Source organism: Lathamus discolor, chromosome 6 (assembly GCF_037157495.1).
Source record: "Lathamus discolor isolate bLatDis1 chromosome 6, bLatDis1.hap1, whole genome shotgun sequence".
Lineage (NCBI taxonomy): Eukaryota > Metazoa > Chordata > Aves > Psittaciformes > Psittacidae > Lathamus > Lathamus discolor.
The window spans coordinates 656,589-674,202 of NC_088889.1; the positions used below are offsets into that span (position 1 = coordinate 656,589).

General features: G+C 59.6%; 2 protein-coding genes across 12 annotated transcripts in view; one reads left to right on the forward strand and one right to left on the reverse strand.

The window, feature by feature from the left end:
- Window positions 1–4,217: 4,217 nt before the first annotated feature.
- Window positions 4,218–8,000, forward strand: LPXN (leupaxin). 5 transcript variants are annotated; one of them, XM_065684756.1, is made up of 9 exons: window positions 4,223–4,467; window positions 5,213–5,283; window positions 5,387–5,439; window positions 5,723–5,825; window positions 5,897–6,061; window positions 6,774–6,947; window positions 7,014–7,095; window positions 7,234–7,382; window positions 7,467–7,822. In XM_065684756.1, exons 1-9 carry the CDS (start codon window positions 4,455–4,457, stop codon window positions 7,731–7,733), a joined length of 1,077 nt encoding a protein of 358 aa, XP_065540828.1. In that variant the 5' UTR covers window positions 4,223–4,454; the 3' UTR covers window positions 7,734–7,822. The 5 variants fall into 5 exon arrangements, with proteins under 5 accessions (XP_065540823.1, XP_065540824.1, XP_065540828.1 ...); XM_065684755.1 differs by having other exon boundaries at window positions 4,227–4,467; window positions 5,720–5,825; window positions 5,900–6,061; XM_065684751.1 differs by having other exon boundaries at window positions 4,218–4,467; window positions 5,720–5,825; window positions 6,774–7,138; window positions 7,467–8,000.
- Window positions 8,001–8,729: 729 nt separating this feature from the next.
- Window positions 8,730–17,614, reverse strand: part of CTNND1 (catenin delta 1) — a 28,050-nt gene continuing 19,165 nt past the window's right edge. For 3 of the 7 annotated variants that reach the window (XM_065684743.1, XM_065684738.1, XM_065684742.1), the window contains 15 exons: window positions 16,906–17,369; window positions 16,613–16,796; window positions 16,218–16,335; window positions 15,443–15,596; window positions 15,040–15,057; window positions 14,768–14,836; window positions 13,293–13,420; window positions 12,569–12,719; window positions 12,144–12,336; window positions 11,923–12,037; window positions 11,309–11,396; window positions 10,936–10,983; window positions 10,698–10,795; window positions 10,472–10,546; window positions 8,730–10,282 (listed from right to left, as the gene is read on the reverse strand). In XM_065684743.1, coding sequence (XP_065540815.1) covers window positions 10,271–10,282; window positions 10,472–10,546; window positions 10,698–10,795; window positions 10,936–10,983; window positions 11,309–11,396; window positions 11,923–12,037; window positions 12,144–12,336; window positions 12,569–12,719; window positions 13,293–13,420; window positions 14,768–14,836; window positions 15,040–15,057; window positions 15,443–15,596; window positions 16,218–16,335; window positions 16,613–16,796; window positions 16,906–17,369 — 1,915 coding nt within the window. In that variant the 3' untranslated portion in view covers window positions 8,730–10,270. Of the gene's footprint in view, window positions 10,547–10,697; window positions 10,796–10,935; window positions 10,984–11,308; window positions 11,397–11,922; window positions 12,038–12,143; window positions 12,337–12,568; window positions 12,720–13,292; window positions 13,421–14,767; window positions 14,837–15,039; window positions 15,058–15,442; window positions 15,597–16,217; window positions 16,336–16,612; window positions 16,797–16,905; window positions 17,370–17,614 lie in introns of all 7 variants that reach the window. The other 4 variants (XM_065684736.1, XM_065684737.1, XM_065684739.1 and 1 more) reach the window with 3 other exon arrangements.

The window sequence follows — 17,614 nt, forward strand, 5'->3', positions numbered from 1 at the left end:
AGACCTTTCCCCTCATTATGTGCAGTGATAGGAGGAATGACACAGCAAACATCGCAATTGTAGGTACATCACAACCAGTCCTTGCAGGCAGGAGTGTACCTCCTGCACCTTCTGTGGGTAACGTAAGGAGGAGGCTGCTGCATGTGCCTGGGGTGTGGAGCAGTCACAGGGGCTCCAGGCCTGAGAAAACAAGTCTGTGGAACCGGGTCACTGCACAGGGGACACGGGTCTGCCAACCCGCCTGAATGCTGAGGCTGCCTCAGGCCCAGAGAGCCCCCCAGCACCGCAGAGCCTCTCTCTGGTGAGCTCTGGCCCAGCCCGGACGTGGTTGGGATGGGGCTGTCCCTGCCAGCAGATGAAGCAGTTGTCTCCAGTGGAATGACGCCTCTGCCACTGGTCTCAGAACAGCCGCTGTCACCCTACAAGTGTCCTCTCACCAACAGCGGGGCGTGACTCACCTGGGTGCTGCTCTCTGGGATGAGGGTTCTTGCTGTGAATCCCCCGGAGAGGACGATTTGGCTGTTCTTACCTACCAGTTTAAAGCAGAGCAAGAGGGTGAAACTTCCTCATCAGAAAATCCATCTTTCCCCATCTTTTCTTCCTTGAAAAGATTGGCTAAACTGGTTGGATTTCCTGGAATTCCATTCCAGGGGTCAGCAGGGAGTGCCATTGATTGGTATCTGGATCAAAAGCTCTCCTGCAACAGGAGAGCTCCCCTTGCCCTTGCATCCTGTCCCGGATGAGCTGTTCAAGAAGGCGCGACAGGACGCCCGCTGCGTCAAAGGACATTAAGAGAAAATACCTGCTCCCCGAGGACATGTTTGGTCCTGTCTCAACCTGCACACGGGGTCTGGCAGATGCAGCAGTGGCGAGGGAGGAGGTGGGTTGGGAGCAGGGCCCTGCACCCCAGAACCCAGCACTGCAGCGCCTGTGTTCATGTGGCCAAAGGGCTCACTGGTGAGCAGCTGCAGCCGTGCATGCCATGGACTGTCAGAGCTGTATGGTCTGAGAGCAAGTGGAACTCCAGAGGGAAGTTCCTGTGCTGGTAAAGCCTGTTTGGCTGGATAGTGCCAGGCCTCAGGCCATTGTTCTCAAGGAAAGTGACCTGGCGAGGCCTGAGGTGCGAGCAGCCTTTGACGCAGGGGTGACAGTGGCAAAGAGCCAGCAAAAGGCCCCGCTGCACTTCCCGAGGTGGGAGTAGTGCCCCTCAGCTCACCACAGTGGGGCCAGGAGGGGAAAGCTCAGCCTCAGCCTGCTCCCATCTCCACTGCTTGTTCCAAAGTTGTGCAGTGCCCTTTTGGGAAGGTGCCCCACCAGCGCAGCACAAGGAGGTGTCTTCATCCCCTCTCCACAGACAGCAAAATGAGGGGGAATTCAAAGAGCCTGAAAGCTGGTAAATCCTGTTTTGTAAACTGATACCCATCGCTTCGGTGACTCTCTCTGCCTTTCATTTCCTCCTGCTTTTGAGTCTTGAGTCCTCAGCTTTATTGTTGATGTCTGACTAGAAAACAAAAGCATGTCCAAATCACCCTTCCTCAGCTCCCGAGAGTGCTCCGATAAACTTCGGACCGCAGACAGTCTGATTCCTTCGGGCAGTGACGCAGGGCTGGGGGCAGTGGGAGCACATCTGAACAGGAAAGCCACAGAACAAGAAAAGTCTGAGACACTGACACAGGGATCCATTCCTTCTGTCCCTTCCTGGCCCAGCCTCCAGCAGGAGCTGCAGTGTGCTTCTGCAGCAGCAGCCAGTTTCAAAGGCCATGTATGCACCTCCTGAGTTGGTTACCTGAGTGGTTTGAGGCTCCTGTTCAGCACACAGACTCTTGGGCTGGCTCTTTGTGTCAGTCCAGTGTCAATCTCTCCGTTTTCTTTCAGTTGAACTGTTCCTCTCTCTTCTCAAAAGAAAATCTCAGCAGAAATCTAAGTAACATCTGCTGCTTCTATTGGAAGTGGCTGAAAACATTCTTTCTCTCCCTGAGGACTTGTCTGGCTGGAAGACAGACTGGCATCACTTTCCCAGCTAACTTCTGCTACAGTTCAGCCATACTTTCTGCTATGAAATGGCTTTGCATTTATTCTGAAATAAAATCAATTTTGTTTCAAACCAGAGTCTTGCTGGGGAAGTTGCTGTTAAGTCTCTGTTGTGGTTGACTTCACCTTTGTAGGCAAGGCATGGAGTCGCTTGTTAAAGTGCACCAGTTAAAGCAGTGCACAGAAGCACAGCTCCAAGCAGGCTCAGCGGCTTGTGCCTTACAATGGGAAATCTTAGAATATGAAGTTATAGCTCCAGATGGTTGTTTCCACCGGGGCCCACCCGGGGCTCACCCATCACTGGGGGGGGGGATTGGATATCACTGACAAGTCTAAAAACAGCCTGAAGCTTTCCGCACATGGGGAGGTTCTGCTGTTTGCAGAAAGGGAAGCGCCTGACGCAGTGATCCTGTCCCAGCAGCAGCCATAAGGAGTGACCCGAGCAGTGCCTCAGCTTGGCTTTGGGGTAGGTCTCTGCTGCTTGTCCTGAAACACATGGTGGGGCTCAGCTCAGCATCCCATGTGGTCTTCCTGAGGCAGTCCCTGCTGGGTGTCCCCACTGCGAGCAGATCACGAAAGAGCTGTCACCATTCATGGAGTGTCAGTAACGGAGTGAACCTCGGTGTCCAACTCTGTACAAAAGGGCTTAATTCAACCCTATTACACCCTGATGGGAAAGGGGGGATCAGCAGTGTGTGAGAAGGGGCGGCCAAGGCCATGGCAGCTTGGCCTGTGCAGCACGTGTTCATCCCTTAGCCATGCACACAGGTTAGTGGTGAGCTGAAAACCCAAACCCTAAATATCATTGGCTCATCCTCAGTGTAGCTGGGCATTGCTGGAGGCACCAGGGACAATGGGTGATGGCAGAACCTGTGAGGCTGCCTTCCAAATGGTCCTGAATAGCAACAGACCTGTGTCTTGGAGGCAGGCAGACTGCATCTGAACCTGCATTCTGTTCAAAACCAGCAGAGATGTACCGGCATTACTCCTGCCTCAAGACACACATTCACAGAATCCCAGACTGGTTTGGGTGGGAAGGGACCTTGAAGCTCCTCCAGCTCCAACCCCTGCCGTGGGCAGGGACCCCTTCCACTGGAGCAGCTTGCTCCAAGCCCCTGTGTCCAACCTGGCCTTGAGCACTGCAGGGATGGGGCAGCCACAGCTTCTCTGGGCACCCTGTGCCAGCGCCTCAGCACCCTCCCAGGGAAGAGCTTCTGCCTTATCTCCAACCTGAGCTTCCCTTGTTTCAGTTTGAACCCACCGCCCCTTGTCCTGTCGCTCCAGTCCCTGAGAAGAGCCCCTCTCCAGCATCCTTGTAGCCCCCTTCAGACACTGGAAGCTGCTCTGAGGTCTCCATGCAGCTTCTCCTCTCCAGGCTGAACAGCTCCAATGTTCTCACTTGGCCTCATACGGGAGGTGCTCATGGGTTCATTGCCTGGAATGGCTGCGTGGGTGTTCTGGGTTCGGCTGTAGCAGTCATTTTTCTCCTCCTTAGTAGCTGGTGCAGTGCTGTGTCCCTTTGCCCGCCGGCAGAGCCCTGCGCCTGCAGCCTCTGACTTGGGAGGAGCAGAGGAGTCCCAGTGGTGGGTGAATGCCTCAATGCACCAGCAGAGATGGTGGCTCCAGCCGTTTCTGGCTCTGGGGACGTGCTGAGCACCGTGTCCTGGTGCCCGCAGCGCTGGGCAGGGCTGTGCCCGCACCGTGTCCTGGTGCCCGCAGCGCTGGGCAGGGCTGTGCCCGCACCGTGTCCTGGTGCCCGCAGCGCTGGGCAGGGCTGTGCCTGCAGCATGGTGCCACCAGGGAACATGCACGGCCCAAAGCATGAACACAGGGAGCGTAGCAGCTGCTGTGGCAGTGCCCCTCTGCCTGCAGCGCTGCAGGGAGCCAAGGCCTCGCCGGCTCCAGGTGACACACAGAGATCTGCAATGACCAGGGAACTGCAGAGCCATGCAATGTGTTGGGTTGGGAAGGACCTTAACAGCAGCTCATGCCAAATCCAAGATGAAGCTCCAAAAGAATCCTCCCAAAAAACAAGGCCGTGTTGGAGATACCAGCACTAGGGTCCTGCGTCAGCCTCCATCACACCCTCACAAAGGCGTTTCCACCGGGTGCAGGGATGTCCCTCCTCACACGTGGCTGGTGGCTGCTGGGAAGGGCCTGGCTCTGCAGGACACACGCTCTGGCTTCCAGCTGAGAAGCCCAAGGAGCTTTGACGCTTGTATGGGTCAGGAGCTCCCTGCACAACCCGCTGCTGGGTTTCCTCTTTCAGTGCCCCAGCCTCTGCCGCGGTCACACGTGGTACAGAGCACGCAACCCACAGCGGAAGAACCCTGACGGCAAACTCCAGCCCAGCTGGTGAGCGGATCTGAAGCCGTGCGCAGCCCCGGAGCCAGCTCCCGGCACCGACCCCTCACCGGAGCAGGATGGAGGATTTGGGTAAGCCAGGTCCTGCCAGAGCCAGCGCCGCACTTGGTGAGGGGTTGTGCCTTCGGCAGCTCGGGGCAGCTTTGTCCTTCCGCTGCCTCAGGGTGAAGTGGGGTACTGCCAAGGGGCAGCAATGGAGCTGCCCTTCCCACTGTGCCCCCCTTCCCAGGGGACAGACAGGGCCCAGGCGACCAAGCAAGTGCTTGGCCAGCAATGGAGAGCACTTGAAGGCAGGAAACGGGCTGTGGCAGCACCGTGAGCCTGGCAGCACCGCAGCGAGGCAGCACCGGGGCGCAGCACAGTGTCCGGGGTGCTGGGAGCCATCCCTGTGGAGATGCGGGCAGGGGAGCAGCCCCACGGTGGGGGCATCACACACGTGTCCCTGTGCAAGGGCAGTGGGATGCCGAGGGACAGCGGCGAGGTAAAAGCAGACAGAGCAAGTGCTTTGCCCTCCCCACAGGAAGCGGCACTGCAGCGCGCAGGAAGCACTGAGGTTGGGCTCTCCCATGTGGGGCTTTCGCTGGGGTGAAGCTAAGGGCTGGGGAAGTTTCGTTGTAAGACAGAGATGGTGCACAGGGAGGGGGCGGGGAAACAGGATCCTGCTGCCAACGGATCCCATTGGGAATGGGGGCCCGGTTAAGGGCCCCAGCGCTGGCAGAAGCTGCTGCGATGCTGCCTTTGCCCTGAGGTATCAGGAGCCGCCCCGAGCGCGCAGAGGGCAGCAGCAGCCGGTGCTGACCCCGCTCTCCCCATGCAGATGCGCTGCTGGAGGAGCTGGAGCAAAGCTCCCGCGAGGCCCATGGGCTGCAGGCCCCAGCACGCCTGGAGGTAACGCCTCGAGCTGGCGCTGGTGGCCGAGGCCCCGCTCAGCTCATGACACGGGTGGTGCTGCCGGGAGCATCCTGCAGGCGCCAAGGGTTTGTCCTTCCAGGTGCAGTCGCCTCGGGCTCAGCCTCCCGCAGAGGCTGTAGACACGGTGTACAGGTAAAACAGGCCTTGGAAAGGCAAAGCCAGCTGCGGTTTCCCTTTCCATCGCTTGGATGCCTCCTTCAGGGGCACCCACGTGTGCCCCCAAAACAATTCCCTCCACGAGCTGGGGGCAGGGGTGCATCCCGCACTCCTGCAGCACCGCTGGGGCGAGGGCTGGGCTTCCAGCAGCTCCCTCCCCACCGCATGTCCCCAGAGAGATCCCCTGTGCACGGTTCTCAGCCCCTGTCCCCTCCACCTGGGGTGGAAGCTGCAGCATCCCTCACTCTGTGCCCAGCAGCCCTGTCCCAGTCCCGCAGCCGCTGTTCCCATCTTCCCCACCCACGGCAGCTGCTCAGCAGCTGGACAAGCTCCTGGCTGACCTGGGCCACATGCAGAGCAAGGTGAGCCCCAGCCCTGGGGTAAAGGGCTTGGTTATGGACCTTTAAGCAGCTCTCACCATCCTCCTGCCTAGCAGTTTGCAGCAGCGGGGCAGGGAGCCCAGGAGCCAGAGGAGACCGAGCCCAAGCCCTCTCTGGACAACATGCTGGGCAGCCTCACCCAGGACCTGCAGGAGCTGGGCATCACGGCCACCCCCACCAGTGTCTGCACCACCTGTCACAAGCCCATTGCTGGCAAGGTGAGACCCTGACCTCCATCTACTCTCCACCTCCATCCAGCACCTCCATGCATCCTGTGCCTTCTCCACCCATTGCCTCCATCCATCCATCCATCACCTTCACCCACCCTGCACCTCCATCCATCCATTGCCTCTATCCATCCTATGCCTCCATCCATCACCTCCATTCACCCTGTGCCTTCTCCATCCATTACCTCCATCCATCCTATGCCTTCTCCATCCATCTTCTCCATTCATCCATTGCCTCCATCACCTCCATCCATCCTGTGCCTTCTCCATCCATTGCCTCCATCCATCCTGTGCCTTCTCCATCCATTGCCTCCATCCATCCTGTGCCTTCTCCATCCATTGCCTCCATCCATCCTGTGCCTCCATCCATTGCCTCCATCCATCCTGTGCCTTCTCCATCCATTGCCTCCATCCATCCTGTGCCTTCTCCATCCATTGCCTCCATCCACCCTGTGCCTCCAGCTATCCATTGCCTCTATCCATTACCTCCGTCAACCTTGCGCCTCAATCCATGGCCTCTGTCCACCCTGTGCCTCCAATTATCCATTGCCTCCATCCATCCATTACCTCCGTCCACTCTGTGCCTCCATCCTTTCATTGCCTCCATTCTTCCTGTGCCACCGTCCCCGCTGCACCCCCACCCATCTCCCCACAGCTCATGGGGTTCCTGGAACTGCTTTCAGTGCCTCCCGCCTCCCCGCAGGTGCTGACAGCGCTGGGCAGGACCTGGCACCCCGAGCACTTCACTTGTGCCCGCTGCGGGCAGGAGCTCGGTGCCCGACCCTTCTTTGAGCGGGATGGGCAGCCCTATTGCGAGGATGACTATCACCAGGCCTTCGCGCCCTGCTGCGCCTACTGTGCCGGCCCCATCCGCGAGGTGAGACTCCTCCAGCCCCCTCGCCCAAACGCCCGGCCCCCTGCCTCACCCTGTCTCCTCCTGCAGAAGGTCCTCACTGCGCTGGACCAGACCTGGCACCCCGAGCACTTCTTCTGTGCCACCTGTGGGAAGGTGTTTGGAGACGATGGTACATCCCAGGGGACAGGCTGGGGGACTCTGCCCCGCCCTGGGTAACCCCCGGCCCCATCCGACCTCCTCCCCAGCCTTTCCCTTGCCTCCTACCCTGAGCACCCCCATGGCCATGACCCCCCGTGCCCCCCTGCAGGTTTCCTGGTGCGGGGTGGGAGGCCATACTGCCGCCAGGACTTCCTGGCCCTGTTTGCCCCCAAGTGCCAGGGTTGCGAGCGCCCGGTGACAGGCGGTTACCTGTCAGCCCTGAGCGGGGTCTGGCACCCCGAGTGCTTCGTGTGCACGGTGAGCGCGGGGAGGACCACGGGAGGCCATCGGGGCACGCGTGTCCCTGCGGCCGTGCCAGCTGCCCCCATCCCGTTCCCGCAGGACTGCCTGAGCGGCTTCAGCAGCGGCTCCTTCTTCGAGCTGGAGGGTCGGCCCTACTGCGAGCAGCACTTCCACCAGCGCCAGGGCAGCATCTGCCACGGCTGCGGCCGCCCTGTCACCGGCCGCTGCGTCACAGCCGCAGGGCGCAAGTACCACCCCGAGCACTTCACCTGCACCTACTGCCTGCGCCTGCTGCACAAGGGCACTGTCCGCGAGCGCGGCAGCAAGATGTACTGCCAGGCCTGCCACGACAAGCTCTTCCTCTGAGCCTCGGCACTCAGCCGCCCCTTCTGGGTGTCCCTGGCATGGTCTCTGCTGGCACAAATGTGATTTGCTTTGTTCCAGCCATCAGCCCCTCTGCTTGCGTCCTGCTGAGCCAAAGTGCCCAGCCTCATCTTTGCCAACCCGGACGTCCCAAGCATCGTTTCTTGTCATCCCCCCCTCCAAGATGTTCCTGGCATTGTCTCTGTCCAGCCATGCGTCCTAGGCTCTAAACCCTTGACCTGAAGCAATAAAACACTTGGCTCTGCCTTTGCTCTGCTCACTGGTGGCTTTAGGGACAAGGGCACAGAGCAAGCTGGGAGTGCTGGAGCCCCCCCCAGCCATGTGCACCCATCAGCACTCCCCTGCCCACAGATGCACTGGGGTCCCAGCACCCAGGGGTCACACAGCCCCAGCCTGCCTGGGGAGCAGCTCCAGCTCCGGCTGCATTGCACAGCCCAGGAAGTGGTGCCACATGGGGCACAGCTGCCCTGTGCCCCATCAAAACCTGCCCAACAGGAACACAGCTTCAGAGCAAACCTGGCTGGCAGCAGGAGCCAGGAAACTGCTCCAAAACCACAAACCCAGAGAGGTACAGGATTTGTGTGTTTCCACGTGCACACGCAGGGGACAAACCCACAAGGGAATGTGGGGGTTGAGCCTGGCTCCAGGGCCCCTGGGGAGGGCTGAGCGTGCCCACAGCCCAGCCCCGCAGGTGCCCTGAGCCTGGCTGCTGGAGGCTGCGCCCAGCACTGGAGGGGGTTCCTCACTGGCGCAGGCTGCCGGCCCCCACAGGAGTGCACAACCAAGAAAAGGCTTCCAGCAAGAAGCCGGGCACAGGCCGAGCAGCCCCGGCCCCTGCAGCCCCCACCGCAAACACGGCGCAGGTTTAACTCCCATCTCCTGCCAGGAAGGGCAAGGGTCTCTCCAGTGCTGGGAAGGGGTTGTCCAAGCAGCATCACCCAGAGCCCCCGGGGCTGGACCGGCCGAGGGCGGCACCGACACACTTTAAAAACTTTATTTATATAAAAAATCATCTTGTTGGAAAAGCGTTACAAGAGTGTGCACAGGGGGGAGGGGCAGCCCCGGCCCCGCCACCCCCCGCGCCGGGGGAGCTGCTTTTTGGTTCATTTGGAATTAAACATTAAAAAAGGGAATTAGTGTTTTACATCGTTAAAGGAAGAGTTAAACCCCAGAACAAACCGCACGAGCTGAGGGAGGGCTGGAGCCGGGCAGGGTGCACCAGGGCGGGAGCTGGGGGGCCGGAGGCGCAAGGCAGGAGCAGGGCCCCAGCGGCTCCTCCGCGGGCTCCTGCTCCAGCTGCAGCCTCCTGCAGCGGCTTCCAGTTGTGCAGGGAGCCCGAGGGCTCCCCGAGGATCGCAGCACTTGAATGTGCCACCACCACCACAGAGAGAGGAGGATGCGTTTGCCCCAGCCCCTGCGGCAGCCCAGCCTCCCAGAAGAGGATGGAGACAAGAGACCTGCATCCCCTCAGTGAGGACAGCGGGGCTGGGATCCCCCAAAATGGGCTTCCAGCCCCACTGCAGCCAGTGGGGGCTCCTAGCTGGGAAGGGAAGAGCTCAGCTCTGCCAGGAGCCCGGACACCCTTCCCCAGCGAAGCCAACAGTACGATTCCAAGAGCTATTTCACAGTGGCAAAAGAAAGGCACATGTCACGAGGAGGCAGGGCAGTGGCAGCCCCGCCAGCGCCTGCTCCTCACCCCGGGCACACAGGACACCCAAGAAGCTGCCTCCCCACAGGAGCCCACCACATCTTCCACAGGGACCCACCACCTCCCGTGCAGGGAGGCTCATCCCAAGCCCCTGGCACTGACCATCTTCCCCATGTAAGGATCCCTTCTCACACAGTGGGGGCCAGCAGCCCCATGCAGACCCCTCTGCAGGAACCAGAGCCAGGTCCTCCTTCCCATGCCCCCAAAGCCTTATTTAGAGCAAAGCGAGAGAAGTTATTGCTGTTTTTCCTTCCCATCACAGCCTCCCTCACCCTGGTCCCACCGCCACCAGGGAGGGATGCTCCCGTTGTCCCCACAGCCCTGGCTGAAGAGTGATCCTGCACAAAAATATATCCTATAGGCAACAAAACCAAAACAAAAAGGTGGTGGCACGTGAGGTCCCAGTCTCCGTCCCTGCAGACATCTGAGCAGAGGGAAGGTGTGGGAGAGAAGGCAGTTCCTGGTCAAGGCAGAGATCCAGAGTTCGTTTGCAGCATCCACGCCGGTTGATCCGGCAGAGTCGGGCAGGAGGGATTCACGCTGGAGGAAGAAGGTGGTGGAGGACGGGGAGGAAGAGTCACGGGTCGAGGTGTCCCGGAACGGGAGGTGCAGTGGCCCAGGGGAGGCAGAGTCCGGGCTGCCCCTGGGCCCAGGCGTTTGGCTGGCGAATTGGCACCAACAGTCCAGCAGAAACTCCAGGAATAAGACAAGGTCAAAGTCGGTCCATTCCACCACAAAGAGTTATATATATATATATTTATATATATAATATATTATCAACCCAAACTGAGTGGAGGCGGGAAGGTCCCAGCTAGATCTTCTGCTGTGGAGAGAAAGAGAAAGATGTCAGCATGCCTGGGGAGCAGGGGAGCAGCCGAGGTGTGATCATTGCCCGATGGTGATTGCAGGGATCAGCGATCAGAGCAGGACTGGGCTGGCCACAGCACCCCAAGAGCACAGCAGAGGGACGTGTCTCTCCTGCTCAGATTGCGCAGGACACCACGGGACATACCGACATGGGGGAGAGCACGGGAGCATCCTCCTGCACCTCCTCTCCCTCAGGCTGCGGTTCCTCCCCCTCCTCCTGCTGCAGACACACCGGGTTAGTGGGGCTGATGGAGCGGGGGGGTGTTAGTGGGGGGAGCCCAGTTCTCACCTCCTCCTGCCAGCCAGGACAGTGATTGGTCATCTCCTGCCCCCAGCCCCACTCACATCCCCAGTCAGGAGGAGATGCTCACCATCAAGGGTGCTGCCTTCACCGGCTCCATATCACCAAGGTCACCAGATCTGTCCAGTGTCCTGCTGTGGTCCCGCTCATTGAGTGTGGAATAGTTGTCTGGAGCAGCAAAGGGGACAGTCAGTCATGTCACCTCCATGGGAGGCAGCACCATCCCCACAGGAGATGTGATCTCTGCCCCCTCTCTCTCAGCATACCAAGGAAGCAGGACGCTCCCACCATTCCAGTCCCAGTCCTACCTGGTCCCATGTTGCTCATCTGGATCTCCTCCCGGGAGGATTTCTTGTCTACAAGCATGGGAGAGCAGATCAGACACAGCCCCTGCAGCCACAAGCAGCAGAGGAACCGCTGCCTACCCCAGCTAGAAGACCCCAGACCCTGCTGCAACTGCAGCACTGTTGACCTAAGGACGCTACAGGACCCGCATGAACATAGGTCCTTTCTAGCCCTGAGAAGCCATCTAAAGCCCAAGTTGATGGCCTTGGGTGAGCAGCTGTGGCTGCCAAGAAAGCCAGGGCTGAAGAGCAGGGAGGGGATGAAGGCCAACTCTTCTGTGTACCCCCCAAGTGGAATGGTGACAGCGGGGACAGGCACTGCAGGGAAGGCACGTACCTGTTTTTTGGTTCCTGTCAATGAGAGGCAAGGTGCTGTCATCAAAGGAGTTGCCTCCCTGGGTCCTAGAGGCGTTGCTCAGGTTCACCTGGAGCATCAGACAGTGACCACTCACACCCTGGCCCAGACATTCCTTCCTGATCTGCACACCCCACCCCTCCAGCCGCCAGCACCAGGACGGGCCCAGGAACCCTAGCACAGCCCTTGAGCAAGGGGTGAAGCAGCCAGAGGGTGCTGCAGAGCCCAGGGCTGCACCCACGCCTGAGTGGAGGTGGCTGGCTGGGCTGGGGCAGCACCCAGCCCTCAGCAAACAGGGACAGCCCCAGCCTTTGGGAAAGAAACTGAGCCCTGAAGAACCTTGCTCTTCAGCACTGCCACTGGCCTGCAGTCCTGCAAGCTCTCCTGCCTGCAGATCTGCAGCTTGGGTGGGACACAAGGCTTAAAGCTCTACGGAGTGGCTCTTCCTTAGCAGAGGCAAAGGGGACACCTCCAAGGGTGTCAATCCCACCAGCAAGGTAAGAGCTGAAATCCAGTATTGCTGAGCTCCAGGAACACTCTCCTCCCTGCTGCAGGACCCCACCTCCTCCCCTAGCCATAACAGGGCATCTCCATACCTGGAAATCCGACTTCTTCCAGCCTTCCTTCTCGAGCGGCTTCCGCAGCTCTTTGTATCCCCAGACTGTCTGCAAGACGAGGGCGGCCGCTCGGACCTCTCGCTCAGAGCGGTTCCTAGAAAGGGGCGAAGGAAGAGATGTTTGGAGATACCCACGGCTGGGAGGAAGCTGCCGGAGAAGCCCTTCTCTGCCCCCTGCACTGTCCTTCCAGCAGAGCCTACCCGGATTTGTTGATCAACACCAACTTCTCGATTCCCTGAGTTTCCCGCAGCTTCTTGGCAGCCTCAAGGTTGTCTACAATTACTTCATTGATGGTGTTGAGGACTGACACTACTGCATCCTCAGAGAGGTTTTTGGCTGGAGTCTGCTGGCCTCCGGGCAGGTTCTTCACTAGGTTGGGGATGGCATGTTTACCTGGGGAGGGAAAAGAGCTGGGCATGAGCAAGCGAGGAAGAGGTCTGCAAGGGAAAAATCACTGCAGAAGGACCAGTGACCAGTTCTGATGTCGCTCTCAGCACACGCTGCTCTGGAAGAGCAGCAGCAGCAGTCACTGAACTGATGCCATGCCCACACACTTACTCAGCTCAGGACGTCCCTGCACGACCCGGACGGATGGAGCCCATGTCCCACCACGCGCAGCCCTCACCTATCAGCTCCTTGTTGCGCAGGTCCACAGCCAGGTTGCGCAGGGCTCCGGCTGCAGCTTTCACCACGCGCTCGCTGTCGTGGCTCAGGAGGTCGGCGATGGCGGAGAGCCCCTTCTCCTGGCGCAGTGCCGCACGGATGCAGCGCCCGTACTGCGGGGCAGAGGCACAGCACACGAGGTTACCTGGGCAGGCACAGTCTCCCCACTCCTGGGGACACCCCCAGGAGCCTTCCCACCACCCTCATCTTGGGAGCCGAGGGTCCTGGCTTCACCCACAGTAAGACTGCAAAGGTCCCACTCCTGTCCAAAAGCCCCCCTCAACAGGCCGGGCAAGCAGTTTCCCAGATGGTCTTTCCATCCACACCCAGAGAATGCATATCCAGGATCTGTGCAGCAGCCCAAACCATCATTCCCTGTCCCCGGCATACGGAAGGGGAGGAATGGCAGTGAGCCCACTGCAGGTAGGGACACAGACAGGCAGCCTTTGGGAACCCACAGGTGGCAGGGAGCACAGAGCCCTTAGAGCACAGGAGAGGCCTGATCCACACATGAACTGGGCTGTTAAACAGAGCAGGGAGCTCTGTACGAAGTGAACAGCCTGAAACGGCAGAGCCGAGGCCATCCACAGCTCTGCTGGTACCCTATGGGTGATGCTCCCGCTCCCCAAAGCTCCTTCCCTACAGCACAGATGAACACGGATAGGGCCAGCGCCAAAGGTACTCACCGTCCAGCTGCCAGCACACAGGTTCTGAATGGCTCCTGCCGAAGCCTCCAGGATGGCTGGGGTCTTGCTTTCCTTCAGCAGGGAGATGTATATCCGAACCACTTCTGGCTGGAAGAGGAGCTCGTAGCCTGACCAGAGAACAGGAAGGACTTACCAAGGGCTCTGCTCACCTGTGACTAATTCCAAAGGGGCACTGCTTCCTGGAGGCTGGATCCTGGGTATGGTGGGGAGCAGAATGCCCCCCCAGCCTCACCCCTGACTGCTGCTGCCCAGAGTCCCCAGAGCACTGCTGCAGTTCAGGAGGGCTCTGGGCTGAGCTGCAGCACTGTTGCCTTCAGCGAGGAGACCTCAGGTTCAGGAAAGGCCCGGCTGAAGTGCCCAGACTAGGGCACGGGCTGGGGCAGGCCGGGCAGCCAGGCGCTGTGCAGCAGGAGGAACGGGGGACACCTCGAGCAAGCAGCCACTAACCCCAGGCTGAAGCAGCTTGGGTTGAGCTCACCCTAAGACTGAAGGCACCTGCTTCCAGCTCCCGCTGCCCCAGCATGCGGGCAGGGATCAGGCCTTCGAGTATGAACTCTTTTCCATGGAAACATACGCCCACAGGTGACTTGTAAAGCAGCAGCGAGATTGCACTTTACAGTTGCGAGCTCGAGTTTTCCACCTTGTTCTCTATTCTCAGCTGTGGTGAGGGACGTCTCCAGCCCCCAGAGACAGAGCAGGCGGCTCCTCAGGCTTCCACCAGAGATGGTGCTGACTCTCCCCACAGCCTGGGTCAGCCTGAGGAGCCACCACTGCACACTGGAGCTGCCCACATCATCAGGTCTGTCCTGAGCTTTCTTGTGAGTCTTCCAGCTTAACTCTTCATACCCCTGGGAGCAGCAGGGTCCTCCCAGGAACCACAGAGCGCTCTGGGGCAGAAGGAGCTGAATTCAAGCCCTGGACTAATGCCCACTGCTCGGACAGCCAGCAAGGGCTGTGATTCACAGCCCTCAAGACATTGAGAAGCTTGTCCCCAAGGGCTTCTTGGCATGACCCTTCCTCACATTCATGCTGGAGAACTCTTTAAGGCAGGGTTTAGGCTTTAAATCCTGCCTGTTCTTCATGGCCAAAGGAGGAGAGCAGGAAAGAGGGCAAATGTGCTGGGAAGTCTGAGACCACCACCACAGAGGGCTACCCCTCCCGGGGCTCTGTCACCAAGCCGATCCTCTGTCTCTAGGGCAATAGCTCCCTTCCCAGGAAGCCTGTCTCAAGGCAGCACTAACCTCCAAGCACAAGCAGCATCCTCACAACATCGGTGCCAGAGCTGGTGTTTTAACAGGCACTTGGCAACCAGAAACGCACCTCCTCCAACCCCAACCCCTGCCCAGCTGAGAGGCTCACTTTAATGGTGAGCTCTGCTCACTCCCCTCCTGGACTGCTTGTGCAAGAGCAGCCCTGCAGAGCCCAGCCTTCCCCAGACCCCCCCAGGAATATACCTTTGGCTGGAGTTGTTCTTTTGGGAAAATCCACTGTTTCGGCACCAGGGTCTTCTGGGAGCTTTTTACCTTCAAAGGGCAAACAGAGGAGTCAGACACCTCTTCTCCCCACCCACCTCAGCCCAACAGCTCTTTGCCACTTGCTCCAAGGACAAGTCCAGAGGTGAGCTGAAGCCAAGCTACCAGCATGTAGCTGAGGCAGAACCAAAGCGGGCCAGAGCAAGCACCCATCGATCCAACCATGGCAGAAGTAGAACCAGGAGCACACTCACCTCTGGAGAACCACTCGTCTATTGGCGAAGCGGAGAGAAGGACAGGAGAGAGGGAAGGCAGGAGGAGAGAAGTGCCGACAGCATCATGGGGCAGATCATTGGGCAAGAAAGCAAAGGATGGGGAAGGGGCAAACGGGAGAGAAGGGAAGGTGTGGAGTTAGTGGCCATCTCTGCATCACCATCCCGCCACCACAGAAACCCACCAGTAGCTTGTGTCAAATGCTTTGGGTAAACCAAGCACTAGGTCCCAAAGCCAGGCACCACTGCACCTCCAGAGAACTGCAGTTTAACCCTCACACAAGAGACACCAGAGCAGGAGCGCAGAGACCCCAGACCACCCCCAAGCTCCACTGTAGATTTGTCTTCATCCCACCTCCCTCCATGCTGCTGCCACCACACGAACCTTTGCCCTTCTTGGCACCAAAGCAGCTCGCAGCATGGGGCCCGGCATTGTTGGCAGGGGCCAGGGGTGTCTCCTGGTAGCGCTCAGCATGGGGGATCTCCCGGTGGACTTGGTAGGACAAGTTTCTCAGCAGGCACACACAGTTCTCCACCAGCTACAGACAAAACCAGATCTGGCTTGGAGCACCCGTGCCCAAGTCTTGCCCATCCCATGCCTGAGTGAGGGCCCAATCACAGCCTGTAACCCAGAGCCAGGCCAAGGGAGCCTGATCTGGCTTCAGAGGGAGATTCAGCTCCACCTCTGCTGCAGCACATTCCCATCCCACACCAGGCATGGCCAGGTCTGTGTGCATGAGCTCACGCTCTGCCAGGCCAAAATCTTTCTGCCATGAGCATGGAAGCTCCAGGGAAAGGCCGAAGGAAAGCACAAGCCAAGGCCCTGTCAAGGCAGATCAGGGAGCCCCAAACCAGGGGATACCACTATGGGGTGAGTGACACCAGCAGACCCCTGTGAGCGGAGTGCCAGCCACCTCCTGGTCAAAGTGCCCAGGTCACACCCCATGCAGGCTTTCTCAAGTGGAGACTGGGGAAAGGCAGGCGCCTGGACTGGGCTTTCCCAAGCTGGTCCCGTCAGTCCAAGTCCCTCCCTGATGAAGATTCCACCCATCCATTCTTTATCTGTCCTGGGATGAACCCAGCTCCAGCCACCATGAACAGAGAGCACTGCTGGAGCTGGCTGCCAAGGGCAGAGCTCTACACATGCCCCGTGCTCGTACCTTGCTGTCTGAGTCCTTCTGGCCAATCTCAGACTGGACAATGTAGATGAGGGCATCCACCAGCCCATCACACTCCCGCAGCTTCCGACGGGCCTCGCTCCGCTCCGAGCTCACGTTCCTGGCAGGCAAAAGAGAAGCAGCATGGGAGAGAGAGCTGAGGGCAGGCGCGGAGCTGCCAGCACCCAGCAGAGCTCAGACAGAGGAAAGCTCCTGAAGCTCCCCTTCACTGGGAGAAACTCCTCCAAACCCAAGGACTGCATCACCAGGAGCTGTCCTGGGAGAGCAGCTCCCCCTTGGCAGCCTGAGAAAGCCCCCAGGACCAGCCAAGAAGGAGCGTTACCACGGCCCCGGCCCACACCAGCGCTCCAGCAGCAGTGGGTAGCCCCCTCCTGTACCTAAGGCAGCCAGCGGTGTTGGTGAGCACTGACTCCCACTCGATGTGGCGGGGTTTGGAGTCCTCATTGGGTTCCCTCTCCCAGCCTGAGCGAGGAATCACCACCTCATCGGTCAGAGCATGTAGCGCATGATCCACAATGGCCATCTTGATGGAGTCATGCGAGGACAGGTTCCACAGTGTTCCTGCAATGCCACAGGCAGGAGGTGATCAGACCACAAGGGCTTAAAAAACCTCACGCTGTGGATCCCTCACCCAACAGATGAGCCCCTCCTCTCCTCCCTCAGCCATTACCCGTGATGACCTCCGTGAGGTCCATGTCATGGGTCTTCCGCAACAGGCGAACCAGAGCAGGCACCCCATCGCAGTTCTTGATGGCAATCTTATTGTCTTGGTCCTTGCCGAAGGAGATATTCTTGAGGGCTCCGCAGGCACCGTAGTGCACCTCTTTCTTGGGGTGGTCCAGCAACCCCACGAGCACAGGGATGCCCTTCAGCTTGCGCACCTCCGTCTTCACCTTGTCGTTGCGGTAGCAGAGGTGCTGCAGGTAGGCGGCCGCGTTGGACTTGACGGTGTCCAGGCGGAAGCTGAGCATGGCGATCACCTCCGGCAGCTCCGGCTGGCGCCAGCTCCCTGCACCGGGGCCTCCCTTCCGCAGGCTGTCCAGGCTGGCCAAGCTGCCGCGCTCGTGCTGGGCCAGGGGCGCCCAGTAGTACCGGTCAGGAGCCACCTCGTCCACCAGCATGTCCTCGTAACTCCTGCCAGAGAACACAGCGGCGTCAGCACGAGCCTCAGACCAGGCTGGGCCGAGGCGCACACAGTGCCTAGGCACCACCAGCCCCATCAAGGCTGGCAGCCAGGCAGCAGAGCGGTGCTGGGGCAGCCTCCAGCTCCCCACACAGGATGCAGCTGCAGGAGGCCGCCCCCAGGCATGGCCAGGCCTGCTCAGGGGGCAGGCGATTGTTCCACAGGAGAAGGCAGCCCCGGGCTTCGGGGCAGAGGC